At 44.5% G+C, this 24,546-nt stretch overlaps 2 protein-coding genes across 3 annotated transcripts; one reads left to right on the forward strand and one right to left on the reverse strand.

The window, feature by feature from the left end:
- The first annotated feature begins 434 nt into the window (after positions 1-434).
- Positions 435-22,504, forward strand: LOC106641120 (uncharacterized). Its single transcript, XM_014355385.2, has 9 exons — positions 435-1,840; positions 14,318-14,449; positions 14,527-15,128; positions 15,218-15,489; positions 15,570-15,791; positions 15,875-16,191; positions 16,270-16,529; positions 16,626-20,500; positions 20,686-22,504. The coding sequence occupies exons 1-9, from the start codon at positions 1,697-1,699 to the stop codon at positions 21,303-21,305; spliced, it is 6,444 nt and encodes a 2,147-aa protein (XP_014210871.2). The 5' UTR covers positions 435-1,696; the 3' UTR covers positions 21,306-22,504.
- On the reverse strand, positions 22,484-24,474 carry Urod (uroporphyrinogen decarboxylase). 2 transcript variants are annotated; one of them, XM_014355387.2, is made up of 7 exons: positions 24,421-24,474; positions 23,831-24,128; positions 23,599-23,757; positions 23,359-23,520; positions 23,150-23,287; positions 22,905-23,078; positions 22,484-22,810 (listed from the first exon to the last, which is right to left on the reverse strand). In XM_014355387.2, the coding sequence occupies exons 2-7, from the start codon at positions 24,125-24,127 to the stop codon at positions 22,670-22,672; spliced, it is 1,071 nt and encodes a 356-aa protein (XP_014210873.2). In that variant the 5' UTR covers position 24,128; positions 24,421-24,474; the 3' UTR covers positions 22,484-22,669. The 2 variants fall into 2 exon arrangements, with proteins under 2 accessions (XP_014210873.2, XP_014210872.2); XM_014355386.2 differs by lacking the exon at positions 24,421-24,474 and adding an exon at positions 24,193-24,408.
- Positions 24,475-24,546: the final 72 nt, after the last annotated feature.

Raw genomic sequence — 24,546 nt, forward strand, 5'->3', positions numbered from 1 at the left:
TAACAGATGAGATCGTGGATTTTGTATGTTGTACCAAACTTGTATTTGAAATCTACCTTATCATTAGTCGATAATTACTAAAAATTTATACGAATTTATATATCTTATTGAAATCGCGTCTAACGAGAAAACAAAAATTTCATTTAAGGCTCGTGCTATTACGGTATGTCATTAACATTTTTTTTTTTTCTTACACTTAGATCCGAGCACTTCTAAAACCAAGTTGAGAAAAAAAAAAAAAATGAACAATATGGTTCACAGAGACGTAAACAAATATGGCTGCGCCCTGTGTGTACAAGGGGGTTGGGAAGCGGGGGCGCAGCAATAACAATAACAGTGGAGGCTGGCTGGTGTGTAATATATAATTATACTATCAAGGAAAGTGTGTAGCACACTGATTGAAGTTTCGCTGGTGCGTTTGTGCTTGTACCGATTGTACGGCGATGACGGTGCGCGCGGCCGTTTATCCCGGAGGTCGAGGTAGCGGTGGCAGCTGTCTGCTTGCTCTGTGCCGGCCATACATCACCTACCTACCCACCTAGCACCAGCAGCAACGACTCTCTGCCGCCCCACTCCTCGAGCGCGCGCCACCGAGAGTTCTCCGCCTCATACTCGACCGGCTTCGCTTCGGCTTGGCCTCTTTTTCTCTCTTCTGCGCGTTACCTCTCCCACTGGACGGTCGGGTGGGTATTATGCTCGCTACCGCTACTACGTACGGCCCGCGAACGAGGAAAGGACGTCACAGCGCTCAGTCTCGGCCTCACCTTGGCAGCTCAACGACGTCGTCCACGCAACGGCGGTGGCGGCATCAGTTAGGTTACCTAGGGTACAAAAAGTGCATAGCATCGAAGATTAAAAAAGAACAAGAGAGCTTCGCCATCAGTTGGTGCGTTCACGTTATACCGTCGACGTCTGCGAGGAGTGAAGAGTGACTTTTCTCTCGTTAACGAGCTTCCACCGTTGATTTGTCAAGTCAACCCGACACGCATCGTTACATATTTTACACATTCGTTACCTTGTTTACTTGAGAGTGTACAGAAAGAGTGCTACGAATAATAAAAAAATAAAAAAAGTGAGTGCTCCCGAGTCTTTGGCTTTCCGATTCCGGGGCCCTGCAGCGATGTAGCACGATTACTGCGGTGCGTTTGGTGCGCGTAGTTTATAGCAAGAACAACAACAACGTGTGCGTGTTGGTTACAAGGTGCGGGCGCCTATAGCCAGAACAGAACGCGACATACGAAAAGAAGCGAGTCGCGCTACGAGGAGAGAAGAGGGAGGAAGAAGAAGAGTGTCGAGGGCGGGCACACGGGCACGCGAGGAAGAGGCCTGCTGCTCTCTGCTGCGCAGCGGAGAGCCTGCGGGCGAGCGAGCAAGATAGAGCGAGAGAGGGGACGCTGCTCGTCGTCATCGAGGTCGGTCGGCCTACCGCTGCTGGCCTGGCGAGAAGAGCGCCGAGGCCGGCCATCAGCCACAGTCTGTGCCTCGATGTCGACGTAGACGGGGCACGCAGCTCTGACACCAACTAGGAGAGAAAGTCTTCGTCACGCGCGCTCTACACCGCTGCCACGGCGAGTTTCATTTATTTGTCCATCCGACGCTCGCGTGATTCTTCCTTGACACCGCTCACCGTTGTCATTGTTGTTGTTGATTGGGTGAGGATCTTCCAAACAAGATAACACCGAAACACGGCGACAATATGCAGCCCCTCATACCGAAGGAAAGGTACCACGAGCTGTGCAGGCTCTGCGCGACTGTCGATGCCGTCAAGATGGACCTGTTCGGTCTGGAAGGAAAGAAACGACAGCTCGTCGAGAAGATACAAACGCTTCTTCCATTCAAGGTATGTGCACTTAATTATTTGTTTGTTTTTTTTTTGTTTTTTTTGTTTTTTTTGTTTTTTTTTTCTTTTTCGCACGTTGTGGTCATTTTTTTTGTTTGTCTTTTGCTGGTATACGGTATCTCGTACACCACAGGACAAGGAACACCGGACCGGACACGCGCGTGCTCTCTTTTTCTCGAGAAAATCGATGACGGCGTCGGCCCCGGGGATACTTACTCATCCACATCCTCTACGGCACGATAATATACGTGGTATTGCGCATTATTTCTCGTGCTTCCAGGTAGAGATAGCTTTTTTTCGGGGTGCCTTTTATTTTAACTTGCCAACCGCGTCGAAAGAGCATGGACACATTTTTCGCTCACCAGCATGGTCATTTTTCGATAGTGCGCTTTATTATCATACCTCCGCAGGATAACAAACCAAGCTGCTGGTTGTTATTTTGCAAGAAATATGTTCGAGCCCAATTTTTTTCTCTCTTTGTTTGTTACTCGTTAAAAAAATCATAAACTTTACGCGCTTGTAATTGTCGATCGGATGCTGAACTTACAGTTTCAAATAAAATCGGCGTCTTATCGGCGCGTTTAAAAAAAGTCGTCTGCTAGTTTTGAAATGTGCACACAAGAGAGCAATCCTGAATGTAATTTGTTATTTCCCGCCAAAAGTAAAGTTTGAATTTAACGCACGGGATTGGACGCCGTTATTGTTTATTTTTTGTCGTCGGCAAGCTTTTGTACTTCAATATAATGTCTCAGGATTTCCAATGTTGTTTCGTTAACCCTTGCGCAATTTTTAACTACAACTCACGCTTTCTAAATATTCGATTGAACGAATCAGGGCTCTACAGAGCACGTGAATATATCGCTCGAAAGCTCGTCAAATTCGTTCGGAAGTTGAAGACACTAAGTGGCGCTTGTTTAATTTTTTTTTTTGCGCGACTTGCGCTTGTCTCCGTCAATAATCTCTCATTCCTGCAGCGCTGTGGAGCTAACGAAAAAGCGCGTATGCAAATTTGCGCTGTTCTGTTACGTTACAATATCTCACGCGCTCGATCTCTTATTTGCGACATTTCAAACAATATCAAACACCAACGCTGTGAGGGCAACGACAAAAAACTAAAAATTTACGAATCGACAGGTTAGTCGGAACACTGTGATCGTCGCGTGTCTCTATACATGCACTTGTACATAGAGCTTTTTCGCACTCGCGCGCTCCTCCACTACATTTTTACTTTCCCTCGATGCATGTAATTCATACGAGAATCATTTTCTTGGCCCTCCATGTATAATCAACAAATATCATAAAACAGAACGTTGTGTTAGAGCGGTTGAGGTGCAGTGAAAAATTGGCCAGGAAGTTCACGTTGACGGCACGTGCTGAGTTTTGCGCACATCGTACAAGTTCGTTTGCATAAGTTACGAACGACGCAAAAACCTTACAGCCACGTCCGAAATTCATTCGAGGCTCTCCCCTCGGAGAAGGGAAAATTCTCTTTCCGCTCTCTCTCACTCTCTCGCTGAACTTTCTTCCCGAAATTCCCGTGTTCGTGTTGTATAGGTTTACACTCATAAATTACACACACGGACGGAGGAACCCAAACGCGTTGACTCAGCAGCAACACTGCACGCACATCAGCACCTATAGTTCCCATCCTTCTTCTTCTCCTCTCCTTCCTGTCTTCCCTGCTGAGCCTTCCTCTTACACTGTTCTTCTTGTGTCCAGGCATTACTTACTTACCTAAGTATACTTACAGACAGGCCTGCACAGCTTTGCTTTTCAAAGGCGCTCAAACGTGCAAGTATGCGTGCGTGTCCGCGCCTATATATATATATGTATGGGTATTTGTGTGTCCGTGCGTTCGTTCGCTCTTCGCTGCCGGGCAAAGCCAAGTCGTCCTCGTCCTTCTCTTTTTTTTTTTTTTTTTCCCTCTCGACCCCGGCCTCGTTTCGTTCAGCAAAGCTGCTAAGGCTGTCAGTCCGAGGAGGTTGCCTCTGTCCGTGGCCCTTTTTTCCCCTCTGTCTGCTGCGGGGCGCGTCTTTGAAATGACCCGACACGTCCAGGTGCTTCGGCAAACTTCTCCTCCAACCTCCGCGTTGGAGCGTCAGTCACGCGTTGGAGCTTTTACGTGCCCATGCATGCGTTATTACCTTATCAGTAGGTTGTGTATTTACTACATTCCTACGCTCCGCAGGCGTTGCTTATCCGTAAAATTTAAATTGACAGAGATGATTGCATCCAGTCAACACAGCGTATGAATTGACGTCTCTGTCATGTGCGAGTGCATATTTGCTGCAGCAGAGCTAACTGACAGAAACGAATAAAAAAAAAAAAAAAAAAGAGCGAGAGCTACAGGAGATAAGTCACGAGACGTGGTTGTTGTATAAGTACGTGTAGCGTTGGAGTTACGGCCGACGACGATGACGACGTCGACGACCATCTTGCGGAGTAGTCGGGTCCGACTTTCCTTGTTCTCTCGTTATTTTTCTTTGGGAATGTCCGTTAGAAACTTTTTTTCGCTGAACCAAGCTATTCTCGGCTCTTTGCAAATAATTGTCGAAAGAGATGTGCAACAAAAACAAAACAAAAATTGGAGGCCATGATACACGTCGAAAATGTATTTTCGATGCATTGCTTGCCGTACTAGCGCTAAAAATCGGTTGCCCACAATTAAACAAACAAAACCGGAGGCAAACACGCGTCGCGCGTTTTTTTTTTACAAGACCAAAACACCCTCCGCTCCCTTCCTCGAGGATATGTACATATTGTTCAACTTTTTTTTGTACAAACATACTCATTATCACTATCATTATTTACGGATAAGTGTTAATGAAGAGCACAATAGACCTTGTTGAAAGTAAATTTTTAGCAAACGTCGTGACATTGTTCGTAGTTTTAAAAGAGAGGGGAAAAAAAAAAAAACATGGAAAAACCCTGGATTCGACGTAACTGGACGTCATATAGAAGTAGAGAGGTAGAATCGATCGAGTGGCGCCGAGTCAGCCGCCAACTAAACCAGGCAACGTATACACCACACATCGTCCGTCTCTGTCTGCTTCTCCTCTGTATAGCCTTGCGAGCTGCACAACCTCGTAGTCGCCGCGCCACCGCTGCCACCGTGTTCGTCAGCAGCAGCAGCAGCAGCATCGATTCCCTCCGGGTGGGGACTCTGGCGCTGCTGCCAGACCTACCGTACAATTCTCTCGGCCAGCCCCCGGCGTCCTCGTTTTCCTCCTCGCCGGTGATAGTCGTCGTCGTCGTGGCAGCAGCGCGAAACGCCCGTACCCGACGACGCATGTGTGTATATAGGTGGTATACGTAGCGGTGGCGCAGCATCGCCTCGTCATCGTCGTTGTCGCAAGCCGCCCGCTCTCTGCTCCCTTCTTCCCTCGTCCCGCCTCTTTCTCTAGAGCTGCCAGCAGCAGCAGCGGCGGGGAATCGATTCGCTCTGCTGCTGCTACCTACTTCTGGTCGAGCGAGCGGGTACGAGGAGTGGTGCTAACGTGTGTACGTATAATATATACGCTACACCTACGTTGTAGAACCACGGCGTAGTTTGCCCCGCCATGCACGTCGCCGCACCATCACCACCGGGTACCTACTTTGTACCTCCTAGGCTTTCCATCCTTGAACAAGAAGCCGATTTCCTTTTTCCCCTCGAGAATTTTTCTCTTCCCACGCAACGTTGAGCTTATAGCTTCTGTAACTCCACAGTTGAATCGCAAATTGTACTTACGCTGATCAAAGCTGTGATCAAATGGGGAATCGAAAAACTACATTTTGCACACTTCTTTTCTTCCAACTGCAGTAAGTTGTAATTTTCGCTATGGATCAAATCAATGACGGTTGAATTCTGCGCGGCTATTTAAACGTGCATTAAGTTTATTCGAGCGCGAGGCGGCTTTTTTTTTTTACTTTGAACATTAAATACATGACGAATATGTGCGTACAACTGGCTTTCCTGCATCATAAATTTAATATCTTTGCAAATAAATAAATTAACCAACTCATATTTGTGTATGCGTTGGTATCTGTCGTAACTTTGTCTCGCAAGGTTTTAATACATTACGGTAGAGCCTTTTTTTTTTTTTTTTTTTTTTTTTTTAAATCATAAAAATCAGAGTAGCGAATATTTAGCGACCACGTTTTTTGCAATTTTTCAAAACTCTGTTTAAACCCAAAAAAAAACAAGTTATGGCATCTATTTCTCCCTGATACCATGCCTCTCTCTCTCTCTTGAACAGAAAACGATTGCCTAGGGTTAGGTTGGATAATACGAGACTACACGTGGGAGAGAACGATAATACGACGAGTGGTGCTTATTTTGTGTGCATACTTTACACACACATAATAAGTAGCTATAGAAATAAAAGGAGAATTACCAATCCGAGCTCAATTAGATGTCACGAATCATATTATGTGGAACAAGAAGAAACGGTACCTAATTCTTGTAGGGGGAAAACAATTATCTGCAGGGTTATTTGGAGCCGTATCCTGGTACAATCACGTTTTGTACCAATATAATTGGATGTTTAATCATTCGTTATGATTTTCTAATCTTTACGCAAATCCGTTTTGCAAATTTTCAAGGATGTATTTTACTGTTTGAATGATCCAGCCCCGTTATTTATTTCAAAAAAATAGTTAATTATTACTCAACATTCCTTCTTAATAGTTTGTTAACAATTGAGGAGTTGGATTTTTTTTTGTTTCTTTTTCACTCGAATAAAATACGTCATACATTATACTACGAAAATCGGGGATGACACGATATTTCATCTGCGCGTAAAATATCGCGTAATAATCATCATCGCGCAGTGTTGATGTACCAAATATACGTTCACATTTTGTGCGTGATTTACTAACGTAAGTATTTCATAATTCAGAGTCAAAGATGAAACGAGATGAAAGAGCGAATGAATGGCTTGTTCGTAGGAATCTTTGAATTCAAAATATTAACTTAAGTAGGTATACAGCGAGAATAATCTCTTATTATGTGGTACATACATCGATAAAAACTTTAGAAACCAAAACACTCCCGAGATGAAATTTAATTACGCGCGCCAAAGTCACGAATTAATTTACAAAAAATTAATTAACAAAGCTTCATAGACAAGAAATAAAATTTGCCGGGGCATAGTAATATTTTACGCGCATGCTGGGCATTGTCGAGCAATAACAGCGAATATACGAAAAGCTGCAGAAGAGAGCGACGGCAGTTATACATTTTTCTTTCCCGAACACCCGGTGCGTGTGGCCCCACCGCAGCCATCAGCCAGAGAGAAAAAGAGAGATGGAGATAAAGAGTCGGAGCCAAAGAACCCGAGCAGCAGGCAGGCGCGCGGCCCTAGGCAGGGTATACTCATGCAGCCAGAAGCAAGTTATACTCTCTCTCTCTCTATCTCTCCCTCGTCGTCTGGTCGTCGTTGTCCTCTCTCTCGTTCTCCCTATCCAACAACAGCAGTCAGCGTTCCACGTAACCGCACCCGCTGGCTGCAACAGCAGTTCCCTGGCTCCGGTCGTCGGTGCTGCTATGCCGCATGTCTCTCTCCTCCTCTGCTGATGGCTGGCTGGCTACCACGCCGATATACTCTCTCTCTCTCTCTCTCTCTCGTCCCCTCGAGGTCGTCCCCTCTTTCTCGTTCGCTTTTGCTCTTTGTCTGGCTCTGCAGCATACACCACTGTAGAGAGGCGTATTGTATCATATACCCATACGCTCCGGGGAAGGCGTGCTCGGCTATACTCCGATGTCTTTCTCCCTCTCTCTCTCTCTCCTGCCTGTCTGTCTCTTTGGCCTCGACGCCGCTGACTATCTACGTCGCTTACGTGTCTGCCTGCCTGCCTGCCTGCCTACCTCTGCCTCTATCCGTGTGCGGAATATATACCTACTACCAAGCTTTTATACCCGCAACTTCGTCGTCGTCGTCGACGATGTATACACTTTTACTCACACACGCTGCTCTCTCGGCCGAGACCACCTTCTTCGTAAAGCAGCAGCTGCTGTAGTTTTCGTTGGCACGAAATTACCAGAGTTGAAAACATCAGCGTCGTCGTCGTCGATTGGGAGACTGTGATAAATCAAATACTTGGTTGCTTGCTCGTAGTGATTGGCCGCACGGGAACAAAAAAAAATCTTACAGGCCCGATAAGACTGTTATTGTTGCCATTTCCCCTCCCGCTCCCCCCACACAGAGAGATAAAAGCTCAATTGTATCCTAACAAGTATTATTTGCCGTGAACATATTATAGGCTGTTATTATGTCGCTCTTTAATTTTGTGCTTTGGTACCTGTTTATGAGAACCGGCCGATTTTTTCTAGACCATAGCGTTATTTTGGGTACACCTGTTTATGTATAGAGCTTTTCTAAATCGGCAAGGGCACTTCAATTTTAGTCGTTTCATCGTTGCGCGCACTCTACTGTATAACTTACTTGATCCGGCCGATCGCTGCTCCAAATCTGTCAACAAAACAACAAATCCATCAGATAACACGCAAGTACGACCTATACACAATATTAATCCCTGAGTTATCAAAACGTAACAGTATTGTAATAAAGTACAATCATGCATACTCAAAGTTAATTACTCACCCGCCCATGCACAATAGGCACGGTCAAATAATGTCTTATCTAAAATAGCCCGCAAAAGGCCAATTTCTTTCGCACACGGGCCTGCAGCCCAAAACTTCCTGCTCGATTATATTCCTTCAGTACCAGCAGTAACTTGGACCTTCTTTCCTGGTAAATATATACCTATAACGCGTGTGTGCCGGCTATCGCCACAGCCCTTTTTCACTCACACGCGCGGCAGGTCACCCTCACGGCGAGCTCTCCCCCCGGCCCCTCTTACTTTCTTTCCCCGTGTAACGTTCAACAACAGAGCCGAGTTACGATGTAACGTTGGAGCCCGGCTTGGATGTACTATGTATATGTAGGTGCGGGTATACAAAACACGCTGCCGCTCGACGGGGATGATGGCGAGGAGGGAAAGATACAGGGAGCCGCAGTGGCGAAAAATCGATCGCGTGGAGCTCGCTTTTCGTTCTCTCTCGTTTGCTCTACCCCCGCACCAGGAAATTGGCGGGGAATCGAAACAGCCGCGCGTGTGGATCCCCGGGTCGTTGTCGAGGGTGTTTTTATTTCTTTTTTTTTTTTTTTTTTTTTTTTTTTTTTTTTTTTTTTTTTTTTTTTTTTTTTTTTTTTTTTTTTTCCTTCCTGACCCTCACTTGCGCGTGATTTGCTTTGGACAGAAAGATGGTGTTGTATATCCTCTGTATACTTACTTGTTAAAACTTTGAGTCATCAACTGGTACGTAACATCCACTCAAATATTTTTTGTAGCGCGTCGGCAGTATTCTATTACTACGATGCAATAAATGCCTGTATACGTCATAGAAGATATCACACACTTGAGGTGACTGTTTCACCGTACGAACATATTTTTATCTTATGAAGTTTAATAAAAAAAACTCGATGCACACTTGGGCCGATTTTCACAATCAAGTCGTACGATATGTATCCAAGACCCGTTCACGTGGAACTTTCGATCGCTATACAACATCATAATACACATCCACACAACTGAAGCTCACGAGAATCAAGGGACCTACATAACCGATTTATCGATTCGTGGCCAACGACTGCACAGGGGGTGGTGGTGTGGGCACACACATCTATCATTTCGTTCTCCACGTATACGATACTATAGTATCGGAGTTTTAGCCCATCAAAGAGCCCTGGCCTCCGTACCGATAACACAACCCACCTTTTCAGCAGCCCCTTTCAGCCGTAAAATCGGTCAACCGGCTCTGCATATAGCTTTTTACAGAAATAGCACGTGTCGGTATCAAACTGTTATTTGCATGTGGCCGGATGTACTATGCGCATACAAGCTTGTAGGTATACACGTAGCACACGATGGTGGCCTTCGTTTGTTTTAGTAAATAAACCTACAATATAAGAGTATATCAATATAATATGTACTGGATTTTCATATTTCTCTTTACTTTCGAAATTCCAATGCTTACTCTTTTTGAAACTATCATAAGCAAGAAAGTGCGGCTCGTCGACGCGAAGTTGTTATAGTCTTCTGGACCTCGTGCCAAAAATCTAAGGATATGATTACAAGAACGTGGAAACTCTGCTTTCTCTCCCTGAAACTATGTGCCTGCTTCTGGGGTCCGAATTTTCGATAAGTTGTAGGTATGGACTCAGGTTCGTTCGTCCGGTGCCTTGGTTTGGCTATCCTAAAATTTTCAGTTTTAAAAAGTTAGGTTATCCTTTTCACGAGTATCTTCTTTTGTTTGAATATTAAATAATGGACCTGTTTATAATCATTTATGCCATCAATAACTTTTGATGGAAAACCTCGAGAATACACGTGCATCCGTACATACTTAGCAGCAAAAAAATCACCCGGGAATACGTGTTGCCTTGTTGATTTTCTTTTTGCTCAGCTCCAGTCCTTCGTTCAAAGGTCGTTCATAACGGAGGAAAATCGTTGAAACCTAATATCGTCTCGCAAATTCGACCTCGGCTGTACCATCATACCTTGCAGTATCCTAAATCAGCGTGTCACATACCTACTCCCCGTGGTCATACATAAGTATAATAGCTAAGCCGAGATGCAGCGTCAGCAGCAACGTCGCTGACATGTTTGTCGCCCGAAGAAGAAGCGGCGACAGCGCGTTCCCCTTCCTCTTCCTTGGCCTGCTGCAGCAGTCGCGATGCGGACTCGTCATGTCCGGGACATGACGACGACAACGTAAGCTGCACGATCCCCGAGAGAACGGAATGCCAGTTTGCTTCTCCTCGCCTTTTGCAATTATGTACACACACATATTCAATCAGAGCTCTCGTCTCGTACATTTTATCAGTCAACTGATAATGAGCTTGTTTCCTTTTATTTACTGCCGTTTCTAATTATTGCATTTGTTCATAACTAAAGGCCCCACAAAACCATATACTAATGGTTTCACACAAGCACCGACCAGTATCTACTTACAACAGCGTCACAACTGTACTTTTTTGGAATAACTTTGAGGTTATTCGAATTCGCGAGGTCTTCGTCGGTAAGGTAGGCATTTGCCTTGATGCTAAAGAAACGTCTTCATCGTTTTTTCTCGGCTTCTAGATTTCGAGCAATCATAATTAAAAAGAGTGGAAATACTTATTACCTTAAGAAACGAAGGACGCATCGATAATGAAGTTGAAAAGAACAAAAATAGCAGACAAACCAGGACGACGACGATTATAACTCGACTCGTTTGACCTCGACGGTTCACTGGCTCTGCCATACAATAATATCCACTTTACCGTGCCTACTTACACACATACACTTACATTAGTATTACGTCGCGCCTCTCTGCATGCACGTACACCGCTACCTCGAGCAGAGGAGAGAGAGCTACGTATGTATGTACAAGAGAGCCGGGGAACACGATCGAGCGACACGACGAAGACGACGGCGTTGACGACGAGGAGCAGAGGAGGAGGAGGAGGACGGAAAGTTTTCTTCTCTCTCCCTTTCTTGCGGCTACCCGCCGGCGACGGGGAGCGGAGAGGCGGCGGCGACGTGGAGGCCAGGCCTGGCTCGTATATAAGCTTCGCGCCGCAGCTGCCACGTCCTCCGCAAGAACGGACGAGCCACGACCGACGCGAGGAAGGCGTACTTACTTTGTTTTTTACTTTTCCTTTTTCGCGTGTGTCATGCTCACGACAGCGGTGCTTCCGCAACTTCCGCGCTCGCTTCAGCCTGATTTCGAATTTCGATATGCATACGTGTTACGTGCATGCTGCCCTGTATTATTTATTTATTTATTAAGTATTTTTTTTTTTTTTTCGTAACATATTACATGTCTTGGTCAGTGGTCAATAAAATCGAGCTGCTCTCGCGACTGATGGAGGGTTTTTTATTTTCATTTTTACACCGATACCGGTACCCGGTGATGACATAATACGATGATGTCGTATCCAAGTATCAGAGCGTATACCATAATCATAAAAAAAATATCATACCCACGCCGTCTCGCGTAGACAAGCCTTGAGATTAAGTTATGTTGTGAGTACATAGGTAATCCTTTTACCTGAAAAGTTGTTTTCTACCGTTGCAAGTATATATATATATACATATATATATATATATTGTATGCGTGCACAACTTCAGTCCATCTGCATTCCTGAGTCCCTCTTTTTCTCCCTCTTTCCGGGTATACCATTTACGTAACCATCTTCGCGCGCCTATAATGTTACCGTTGTTTTGTTGTTGCTGTAGCTCGTGTGTGCACCGCTGCACCGAGCTGGTGCAACCAACTAGGCATATGGGGCATATGGTACTGTGGCCATACTATAACGTGTACCAAGTACCAAAGTAACGCGTATACCTTATTACACACATACACACTATATCTTGAAACTTGAATGAGGATAAGAATGAGAGAGAGCCGGCAAAAACACATACAAATACTTAGGCGTAAAGGAACTGATGTGCCGATCGGTCTCCCTTTTTCGTAAGTTTTGATGATTTTTTTCAAGGAAACGTGTCTTCAACGATAAAACGTCCCCCGTTTTCTTTTGGAGGAAAAAAAAAAAAAAAAAAAAAAAAAAAAAAAAACTACCGAGCCGTAAAATCGCGTGAAACTCATCAAGGCCAAAGTAATGACCCAAACGAACGAAGACAAGCGATCACTCGCTCTCTCTCTCTAAAAATATATTAGATATCACCTAGCAAGTAAGTACATGCTACGTCAGAAGCGGGGTCAGCTTGACCGGAGCGGCCTATAGGCGCTATTATGCATCCTGCATGAGGCTCGGGGGAGAGTTAGCTGCACGAAACCTATACCCACTTGTACAAACGTATAGGTATATATTATGGGCAAGAGACGGACGAAGAGAGAAAGAGAGAGAACGAAGCATGCACACGCTGCAGCCATCAGGCAAGCGCGCCGGTTCGGGTCTCTCGGGCCGGGGCGAAGCCAAGGCTGTCCGGTTATACCTGAGGCCGCTCGATATACTGCCCGTCCGAGCTTCCCTCCCTCTTGCGCTTGCTGCATGCACCGTGTGTACCTGTATTTATTATGTATGTGTATGTGTGTGTGTGTGTGTGTGTGCGTACGTTGGGTAACTGGTAACTGCGAGGTCTGCGAGAGCCGGGCTCTCCGAGTGTATTATATATGATACTCTAGAGTGAGAAGAGAGAGGCGGTGCTGTAGAATATACCTGGGGCGTCCCCCGGTGCGCGCGCGGCTCCGTGGCGCATCGCCGCGCACACTATGCGCTGCACCTGGCACCCGACTCTCCCCGTGTGTGCAGGCGCGCCCCCGTTCTCTCTTTTTCTGCAGCAGCCCGGCCGCCACGGGTTCTCGCTGTCCGTCCTTTCTTTTTTTTTTTCTCTCTCTCTCTCTCCTCTGCTTATTTGGTGGTGGTCTGATGTGCGCGGGCCTTCCTGAGCTGCAGTTGGTGCCGATGATGATGATGCCTTTACGTAACGCATCGGAGAATAAGGGCCAGAAAATATCTCGGCCGCTCTTTCAGGGGTGCGGAATTTCCCTCTGAGCTCTCTATCTCTCCCTCTCTTTCTCGGATGCTTTTTACCTTCCTCCTCCTCGCCGACTCTCTTTTCATCTCTATACGATGCTGAGCCGCGCTCGAAACATTTCAAAACTTTTTTTCTTTTTTTTTTTTCAGAGACACGCAGTTCGATTTTATGTTCATTTTTTGAATTTACCCACTACCTTTGAATCAACTTGATTCCAATTCCACGCTCCTGTACTCATCGATATGTAAAACAGTAGAGGATCAGCATTGGTGATTAGCCAACACTAAACCCGAATGTTTTGGAATTTAATTACTTACTTAGTTTTCTGATGCGCACATCGCACCAGTTCCCATCCCTGGGTTTAATATTGGTTTTCCCTTTGATGAAACGAACTCGAAAAATCAACCAAACTAGCGACAAAGAGTAAGGGCGTCCCTCCACTCGCTGAGAAATGTAAAAAGACACATCACCTAAAACCCTGCACCACCACATAGGGTGCATTAAACTCTTACGTTATCTCTTCGTGCAATCGTGCATTTCCTCTCTTTCTCATTCCCTTTCATTTGTTTCGAGTCCTATACTTATACCTTCCTACCTATCCTCTTTCAAGCGCCCACCTTGACCCATATATATATATAATGTGTACCTACATACACATATACTAAATACGTACACGCGGCATATGAATTACGAATTTTCGTCGTTGTCATTGCTTTTTCGGATCGGATCAATGGACGATTCAATGAATGATAGTGATAGCCGGTACACACTATTAACCAGCGGTTCTCTGCGCTTATAATATACACTTGTACACCCGTGATTTTGTCTGCGATTATTCGTTAAAGAGGTCGTTTAGCGAAATCACATGAATATAATATAATGTGAATTGTTCAATGTTGTACTTTGATAAAATTTAAACTAATATGATGTACTTTTTTTCCTTTGCAGATAGAAGAAGACGACAAGCTACCAAAATGCCTTTGCTACAGATGCATGTACAAGCTGGAAAAGTTCTTTGGCTTCAGGCTGGCTTGCATCAATGCAAAAGAGGTCCTATCGAAACATGCGGAGACGCTCGAGGTAAGCGACGACGCGCCCACTTATCTATCATTTTTATTTCTGCACAAATACTATAATCGGTGTCTTATTTGCCTCAGTCATCACCGACACACATCAAACAGGAGGACGGGGACATGGAGCCGTACTCGGAACTGCGCATGGAGTTGCTCAAGCACAAGGACGGTGCTCCGCTGCTCATTCCCGAGGCGTCTGTCGTCAATCCGAACGCCGCCTTGGGCACTCCCCCGAGGCTCAAGTCAGACACGGAGCTCGATATCGAGGACACCATAATGGACCAGCATCACGACATGGACGACCACAAGTCGGACGAGTACGAGATGGACATGGAAACAAACCCGAGCGATTTCCTCGAGATGAGCGCGATGGTGGCTGAGGAGGATAACGCCCTACCCCAGCCGTCAAAGTCAACAGCGAAGAAGCAGCAACAGCAGTCCGAGGTCTTCCAGCACCGCAACGAGCAGCACGAGGTCTACGTCTGTTCGCTCTGCAACAAAGCCTTCAGCTCCAAGGGCCACTTATCACTTCACGCTCGCATTCATGTCGGGGCGGGAGATGTCATCGGTGAAAAAGTCATCACGGACGATCATACCTCGTACAAGCGGCCGTATCAGTGCGATCTCTGCAACAAGTCGTACTCAACCGCCAAGCATCGCTGGGGACACGTTTCCACAACGCACAGGTGAGCAGCGGAAGCAGCCTTTTTGTTGAAAATAGAAATTAAATTATTTTTAAAAAACAAGCAAGCTTAACGGATAAACTCCATTTTAGGGGCCATCCAGCAGTTACGTGTGGCTTTTGTTCGCGCATCTACTCGACGCGCACAAATCTCGAGGAGCACATAAAGTCGAGGCATGCGGGACAGCCTCCGCCCCCGGAGATGGCGACCCAGTACGCTCAGCAGCACGACTCGCGCTACCAGTGCAAGACCTGTCCAAAGATGTACGCCAACATTACCGATCTCAACAAGCACAGCAGAGTCTGTCACAGCGAGCAGCAGCGCAGAGATGCCGCAAACAGCAACTACAATCCATCAAACTTTTGTAAGTCTAAACTGACGAGCGTCGAACATTGACTTGATTTTTCTTTTTGCGATTTTAAACCAGTGTCGTTGTTCTTTCAGCTAAGCTCAAAAACGCGCTGGATCCGAATTCGGACATGTCAAGCATGGATTCCGACTACGAGAACAAGGACTACAAGAGCGCGGAAGCTAAGCTCGCCAAAAATCCTCACTTGACCATTCTCAAGCAAGCTCTGATCAAGGGTGAGATCGTGAAAAAGGAGTACGATGAGAGACAGAAGATGTTGAGCAAAGCTAAGAAACAAGCCAATGCAACCAATAGAGGTAAGTGGTTTTTCCCGTTGAATAGATTACGGAAAAAATTTCGTTTTGCCGATGATAAAAATGATCATTTTTTTTTCGTTAAGATAACCAAGATTTAGATATGAAGAGATGGTACTGCGAAGCCTGCCCTCTTAACTTTGCCACAGTTGATGAGCTGAAGCAGCATGAAAAAACTCATGACGCCGAGAAGCCCTACATTTGCCTTCTGTGCGAGAAAGACTTTGCTGTGAAATCGTCTCTAAGCAGACACATCATCGCATCGCACGGTGTCGATCCTACGCCTTTGGTCGAGAGTGATAAGTGCCTCAAAAAATCAATGCAAAATGCTAATGACCAGGCATTTATCAAGCTAGAGGATCGCCATATTGCCAAAGAAAATTCTGTGTCTCCTTATTCTGATGTATGTTGTTTCGTGGTATATTGGAATGAATCCATTTTATTTTTTACGATATTTATGTGATGCATCTGACTTTTGCAGAATTTGGATAATGACGACGACGAACACGAGAATGGAAATGACAACATGCTTGAGGTGGAGACAGTCTTTGTTTGTGAAATTTGTACACGCGATTTCAACGACCGTGCGTCACTGTGGCTACACATTCGAGCCACTCATAAAGAATACGCGGCATTTGCTTGTGGAGTCTGCCTTAAAATATGTTCAGACAACGCCCAGTTACAAAATCACGTCAATATGTATCATGGAGGATCGAAGCTTGCCATGTCTGAACAGAGAAGGTATTTGAAAAAAACTTTGATATTTTAATAAACCAGGTTTTTTTTTTTTATTTCTGTATCAGATGGCTCAACACAGTGAATGGTTTCTCATTACAGGTATAGCTGCACAATATGCGGTAGACAGCATGATTCGCGGAAAAAGCTCATAAACCACGTGTCGATTCACAACATTGACCCGAGCTACGATGCTTCGAGATACGTTCAACTGAATACAAACTACTACAACGAAAATATGAATAGTAACGAGGGCAATGAGCTTATCATGGACTGCGACGAGGAGAGCGAAAAGATTGACTGCTACATCTGCTATAAGTCATTCCCTAGCGAAGATCATCTCATTCGGCATCAAAGAAACGCCCACAAGACTGATGGTAACATACCATTGGGCGAGTACAGCGGCAACGGTGGCCCAACTGGACAAAATGGCAGTGTCAACCGAGCTCAGTACCATCTGTTTTTCGTGTGCGAGCTCTGCGGCAGTTCGTATCCCAGCAAATGGGAACGATGGCTGCACGTGAGCGGCATGCATGGCAATGAACCGTCAATTAGGTGCGAGCGCGACGACTGCGCCAAGATTTTTGCGACAAAGACGTTACGCAACGAGCACGCGCAACACCATCAACTGCAGGGCAGTTCTCCCAATACCTGCGAGATTTGCGGTAAACTGTGGGGCAGTCGAGTTGACTATTGGAAACACGTTATGGGTGTACACTCCGATACCGTGCCCCTGATTTGCGGCGTGTGTTTGAAAGTCTTCCCCGACGTGATGCAGCTCAGCCAGCACGTAAAACAAAAACACTGGCCCTTGACCACTGGTGACTTTAGTTGCGACATCTGCGGTAGGCCTTACTCCAACAAAAGTAAAATGTCGAGGCACAGAAAAATCCATGGCCTTGACGGCGAAGTCTTCAATCCAGCTTCCACCAACAGTAGTTTGATCATTCACGATGCCATGAACGAAGTTTCCCTAGAGTCGCATCAAATGGACAACGGCCTGCCTCAACCGATTGAGCCAGTGTCGATGGATCTTAGCTGCGAAATGTGCGGTGACCTCAAGTTCCCCTGTCTCGAGGATCTCAGCACCCATCGAAAAGTTGCACACAATCTTTTCCCCTGTGATCTGTGCAACAAGTGCTACGGACGCACGTCGCATCTGTGGAAACACGTAAACCGTGTGCACAAGGGCCACGAAGATATCACCTGCCGTTACTGTTTGAAGACCAGTGCCTCTCGGGATCATTTGGCTGCCCACATCGCCAAGATTCATCGTTACGAGCCTGAAGTGAAAAATGACGTGTCGATACAGAGTTTCAACAGCAGCAAAAGTACTAACCTGTACAACGATACGGCCTCGGCCAATGAGGAAGATGGCCTGCACTTCTGCGAAAAATGCAACAAGTCCTTCCACAAGCGCTATTTGCTGCGTCGTCATATGAAGGGCTGTCAAAACTATCGAAAGGATCCAGGTGCGCTGCTTACTCGGTGCCGAGCATGCGAGCGAATCTTCAAGGATCGAGCAAGTCTACAGAAACATATTGAAAACCATCACACCCTTTACGACTGCCATCTCTGCAAAGAGACCATTACCTCGAAACTTGGCATCATGACGCACAACCGGATGCATCACATGCACCACCCGGATCTCACTTGCGAGCTCGAGAGTTGCCGCAAGCTCTTCAGGACGAAAGATGATCTAGAGTCTCACCGCAAGGATCATAAGCACCACGGTAACCCGAACGTCTGCGACTTTTGCGGCGACACTGTTGAAAACAAGCTCAAACTCAAGATGCACATTCTGAGCTTGCACAGAAACGAAATCGGCGTCTCGTGCGGCATTTGTTTGATACCAATGAACGATCCCAAAGATCTCAAGAAGCACGTCGAAGATAGTCACCCCGGTGTACTGGACAGACCCAATACGTGCCAAGTCTGCGGCAAACAGTATGCTTCGAAATGGAAGGCATTCGATCACACGAAAAAGTGCCACGGCAAGGTTTTCCGTACGTGCAAACAGTGCCTGGCTGTCTTCACGACGGACGTGGATCTGCGCTCGCACTACGAGCACGTGCACAACATTCCCAAAGACCAACTGGACGCGTTCCAGTACAGGCTAGAGGTTGCGGGTAATAAAATGGACGATTACGACCTTGGACCCGTTGGACCCGAGGTAGTCGTCAAAGAGGAGCCCGAGGAACTCGATTTCGATATAGAGCCGTTCGACGATGACAATGGCAACTCGAACGATTCGAAAAAACGCAGACGCTCGATGAGCGACACCTTCGACTGCGAGATGTGTCCGGAGATTTTCCTCAATCACGAACAATTGGCGTCTCATTACCGCAACGTTCACAATACCAATCCACAACGCATGTTCAAGCGAATGAAGGTCGAATCCTCGCCTCTGTTCAAAGCTAAGAAGAAGATCCGCGATCGCGAAAACTACGAGTGCAAAAACTGCCAAAAACAGTTCTGCACCAAGGTCCTGTATCTGGACCACGTGAACATGTGCACGCGCAAGTCGGTAGCGCCGACAACGTCGATACTTGAGGCTCACCTCAAGGGCAACAGTCAGCAACAACAGCAGCAGATGATCAAGCGCGAAGAGCCGGAGCCGATGCTCTGCGAGACGAATCTCAACATTCCAGACTTCAATCTGTTCGAGGACATCAACATGCAGTTATCCGGTCAAAAGCCAGTGCCTAGTCTCATGCCTCTTGGAGGTGGTCAGGCTTCCGGCAAGTCGTCCAAGTATTCGCGCAAAGACTCGCGTAAAGTGTACGACGAGTCCACAAACACCGAGTGCACTTGTGAGGTCTGCGGAAAGCAGTGGCCTGCCAAGAAACACTTGTGGCAGCATCTGATACGCTTCCATCGCTCCGAGGCCGCCGTCACCTGTGGAGTTTGTCTCAAGCTCTGTGTTACGTACGACGATCTCTCCGAGCATCTGAAGAACATACATCCGTCTATTTTGTCGACTGCGGGCAACAACTTTACTTGCAAGATATGTGGTCGTTATCACAATGCGCGAAGTAAACTCTTGCTTCACATGAGCATACACATCAATTGCAAGGGCAATATTCTGTGCCAGCGTTGTAACCGTACCTTCGAGAACGACGAGAAGCTCAAGGAGCACATTGCCACGTGCATGGGAGCCCGAGAAGGTGATAATGCCAGTGAATCGCTGATATCCAAAGAAGATAACGAGGAAAAGGGCAGTCTCATCGGAGATGAAGACGACGATGATGTCGAGGAAGAGAACGAGTTTGAGTCAGAGGAGGAGAGCGCAGCTCGGGACTCTGACAACAACGACAGCAGCTCCGACAAGTCCAACGACTCGGATAGTAGCAGTAACAGTAGCAACAGCTCGAGCGACGATGACGACAACAGCGATGACGAGGATGGCAGTGACGCCGAGAGACCGAGGAACCACGAAGAGGACAGCAGCAAGGACTCGGAAAATGTCGTCGAGTTACCGCAGCCTGTCAACGTCAAGACCGAGGTCCAGACGATGAATCTTGGTGTAGACGAAGAAGAAGAAGAAGAAGAAGAGGAAGAAGACGATGACGAGAAGCCGCGCTATGAGCCAGCACTGTCCGAGTCCGATGATGAAGACGACGATGCCCACAACGACGACGAGTATCTCAAGAAGCAGCAACAGCAGCAGCAGCGTGAGATCAAGGATCGTTACCAGCTCTCGCAGAAAGAGCCTATGCTGGTCAATTACTCGGAAGACGACGGACCACCAGCTCTTAGTCCAATGCTGGCCGCTCCTACACAAAGTAATGAGCACAATAACGACGGAAAAGAGCGCATTAGGCTAGTCCTCGACATGAAAAAGGAGCAGAAGAGCGATTCCAGCGCGGAAGAAAGTAGTAACGACGAAGATTCGGATGATGAGGAAGTCCCGCAAGCCCAAGTTGTCGATCCCAACAGTGCTTTCCACACGGACAACTCAAGGAGCAGCAACGAAGGTAATTCGTCTTCATTTATTCTGGTGCATTATGCAAAAGCTTTGAATAAATTTCCTTTTTCATTTCTTTGGACGCAAAAACAGATTGCGCTCATTTATCTTATTAATGAAGTTAAATTTTTTTTCCACCTTTTTTTTCTCTTTGTACCATAAATATGCATTATGACATTTGAAATGTATTTACAGGTGAAGAGGAGCAAGAAGAAGAGCAAGAAGTCGAAGGAGAGCAAGAAGAAGGAGAAGTAGAGATTGCTGATGCAGAAGAAGAGGAAGATGCGGATGAACAGGAGCACGAGAGGCACGAAGAGCAAGAAGAGCACGATGGTCAAGAGATGGAAGAAGCTGAGGAGGAAGAAGGCATGAATGACGAAGCCGAAGTGCTGGAAGTCGATGAGAACGACATGCACAATTTAAATGGAACGGTGCTAATGCTGGCAAATGATGCGGACGGCAACCAGATTCTTATAGAGCGTAACATGGCAGACCTCGAGAACGACGACTCGGTCCATGACATGGCTCAGTATGTCTTCCAGGACGGCACGGGTTTTGCCCTGGAAGACTATGAGGCCATTGTAGAAGGTAGTCAGGAAGATGATGAGCAGCACCAGCAAAATTTTGAGATGGAAATGAGCCAAGCTCAAGACGAGGAGGAAGAAGAAGAAGAAGAAGAAGTCGAGGAGCAGGACGAAGAGATGCATGAAGAAGTCGAGGAAGAGGAAGGAGAAGAGGATGAAGTTGAGGTTGACGAAGTGCCCGAGGAGGAAGAGGAAGGAGTCGTCGAGGATGACGTGAGTGCCAAAAGCTAAAGGTATCGAGTCGTCGATTATCGAGGTTGGGACCATAAACAACAAAATGTTCTTTGCGAAGATTTTTGTACCTTCTAAGATTTAAGAGAGCGATTGCTTGTACAGTACAGAGCGATACGAATTTTTCGGGAACGCGTTAGAGGCTAAAGTTATGCGCGGCGAAAGAACGTCTGATTGCATGCATGCAAGTGATGATGTTTATTTATAGAATAAGAAAAATATATTTATTTTTACTTCTGACTGAAATTAATTACTTCTTAACACGTACAGATTTATCAAATCGATAATATACAAGATTTGTTAGAAGTTTAATACTGCTATATATTATATCCACATCGGAAAAATTTCACGTCGAGATTTACACTAAATGGTAAATGAGTCATTGTATTTTTTCTTTGGTGAAGTTTTTTACTTAACTTTATCAACGATACTTTAAACATTTAAACGTATTTCGTCAGCAAAATCATTATATTTAATTTTACATTTTCTTTCACGAAGCACTTGTGGGTCTTGTTATACTCCCAGAAATTTTTTTTTTTTTTTGAGACTTATTTTTAAGACTTTAATAGTTAGCGTTAAAATTTATTTTAAATATTGATTCATTCCACTACTCCCTAGATCTCGTAATTATGACTCTACCTTGTAAGAAATATTTTTTTGAAGTTATTAATTTTCGAACGTCATACTTCAATTCTTTTTTCAATGATTAATATTGAAATTGTCGAGTGTTGACAGATAAACAAACACATTTGAACCGTTCAAAACAAAACAATTAAAATCACGAAACACGTGTATCGTAGTTTAGTAAAGAGTTTTGGCTTGTAAATAGTGTAGTATATTTCATTACTATATAGATGTAAGTCACATCTTACTTAAGATAAAAAAAATTCGAAAGTATAAATTAAGTCGTGCGGGTAGTTGATAATTATAATATCAATATGATTATAATCACGTTTCTATTACTGCGGTTCAAAGCGCTGTATGTTAAATTAAAATCTTAGTGTACATTAAGATAATTTATACAAAAGGCCGTGTATAAAGTATAACTCATAAGTATTTATGAAACGAAAAAAGTAAAAATATTGTAAGAGAATTGCAAATGAAAATTTGAAAATATTTGATAAAACCGTGCCCCTAAATAATTATAATTTGTGATGAATCCGATCATGGCATAAATTGTCGTCCATCAATGCAATTGTTGATAATTAAAAACAAAAGAAGAAAAATAAATGTTGAAAATTATTACTTTACTTTTTACTCAGATCCTTTCATCTCTCATACATCCTCATATAAAAATCCTCTTAATTCTTAGAGAATCACATAATGTCAATATTTAAAAAAATTTCAAATGATAGTATTTTTTTTCATACAGAATGAATACCTTCTATAAATGCTTCAACTGATTTAATAGGTGTATCTGGCAGTATTCCATGACCTAGATTTGCAATGTAACGATGTTTACCAAAATCACGCACCATCTTTTCAGCTCTTTGTCGTACTTCTTCCTGTAATGGCAATGTTTTCATCATTAAAAAATAGATTAAAATCGTGCACATTTCTCTATACTTTGAGACAACATATGTCAAAATTTATTTTCACCTCGGATGAGTACAAGGCACATGGATCCATATTTCCTTGAAGGGTAATATTTGGTCCTACCCTTTCTCTGATATCCTTAGGATCAACTGTCCAGTCCAAGCCAATTACATCATAACCAGCTTCTTTTGCAAAAATTTCGATCGAATTCAAAGTGGCTCCCTTGGGAAATGCTATCTTGAAAGAAAAAATCCATAATTATATTTCGAGATGATGTGAGCTAATGAATAATGAAATTACAATAATACCATTGGAACTTGTGGAATGTTTAAGCTACTTAGTTTACGTTTCACTTCCTTATTTATCTGTATAAAATATTTTAGTGAATATTTTTTAAACAGCTCATCATTCAAAAAATTTCCATGACTCTCAAATATTTGTAACAACTGAAAAGTGTATGAAAATTAAAATAAAACAAAACTACTTTTCTTTATCATTGAATTAGCTACAAGCCCACCTGTGCACCAGATTTTACTTGCATAACTAAGTAATCAACCAGAACATCGGTTATCATTTGTAACAATTTATGGGACTCATTTGGATATTTGTACAGCCAACTTCTGGCTTGTGCCATTGTAGAGCTTCCACCTCCTTGAATCATATATCCCATTAATGTCCACTGAAATATTTAGAAAAAAGGATATTATTCCAACAATTGCTATTCAAAAATTACATAAGATAAAAGCAAAACACTCACTGGAGCTCCTGCAAAGCCAATAAGGGGAACTTTGCCTTCCAATTTATGTCTTGTCAATGTAATAGCCTCACCAACATATCCAAGTTCTACTTCAACATTAGGCATCTTCAGTCTGGACATGTGTGAGGGATCTGTCAGTGGTTGAGGCAGCACAGGTCCCTTTGAACACAATCAGTCATATAACTTTTGGCTACTGTTTTAAAAATAAGCATTGTAAAATTTAGATACAGACAACTCCAGGCCTCATTTCAACTGCGAGTCCCATAGCTTGTGGAATGACAAGGATATCAGAAAATATAATGCTGCAATCCAGGTCAAACCTGTTGATAGGCTGCAGCGTTATCTCACACGCTAGCTCCGGAGTCTGGCAGATTTCAAAAAAGTCATGCTTCTTACGCAGTTCCCTGAACTCCTCCAAGTACCTACCAGCCTGTCTCATGATCCACACTGGCACCTTGTCGACGTCATCACCCTTGATTGCTCTAAGTATCCGGTCATTCTTCAGATGTGGAAAATTCTGCTCTGTCATCCTGTGTGATACATAAGAAATAAATAATCAATTCTTACTTTTTCACAGGATCGCAATGAATTTACTTTTAATTTAAACGATTTTCAAACAACATCAACACTACAACTGCAATGGTGCTGTTAAGAACTCAAAATCAAGATATATGAAAATAATTAATCTTGGCTGAGTGTGTTATGTAAGTTGATTCATATTAATCGTTGATGTTCGTAACACTCGAGACTTTCACTTTACATTAAATTTGAAAAACAAGGCAAAAACGTCACTTGCTGTTTATATTTTAAATTTTAATCAACCTCTTTTGTTTGTTGGGCAGTAAAAAAGTACAGAGAGAGCCCTTTGCCCTTTGCGAAAATAATGGGCTAGTATGGTCGCCTTACTATCGGGTGCCGGGAGTAGGGCAGCCCTACTGACTGTTTTTA

This window comes from Copidosoma floridanum, unplaced genomic scaffold, assembly GCF_036245765.1.
Source record: "Copidosoma floridanum isolate Cflo_tuat_1 unplaced genomic scaffold, Cflo_Japanese_pri ptg000014l, whole genome shotgun sequence".
Taxonomy (NCBI): domain Eukaryota; kingdom Metazoa; phylum Arthropoda; class Insecta; order Hymenoptera; family Encyrtidae; genus Copidosoma; species Copidosoma floridanum.

Bases quoted from the DNA above. Each gene is read 5' to 3' on its own strand.
- LOC106641120 (XM_014355385.2), top strand. From the start codon at position 1,697: ATGCAGCCCCTCATACCGAAGGAAAGGTACCACGAGCTGTGCAGGCTC. The intron at 16,530-16,625 runs GTATTTGAAAAA...TTCTCATTACAG, and splicing joins GCCATGTCTGAACAGAGAAG to GTATAGCTGCACAATATGCG. The intron at 20,501-20,685 runs GTAATTCGTCTT...ATGTATTTACAG, and splicing joins CTCAAGGAGCAGCAACGAAG to GTGAAGAGGAGCAAGAAGAA.
- Urod (XM_014355387.2), bottom strand. From the start codon at position 24,127: ATGACAGAGCAGAATTTTCCACATCTGAAGAATGACCGGATACTTAGA. The intron at 23,521-23,598 runs GTGAGTGTTTTG...TAAATATTTCAG, and splicing joins TTGGCTTTGCAGGAGCTCCA to TGGACATTAATGGGATATAT. The intron at 22,811-22,904 runs GTGAAAATAAAT...TTGCCATTACAG, and splicing joins GTGCCTTGTACTCATCCGAG to GAAGAAGTACGACAAAGAGC.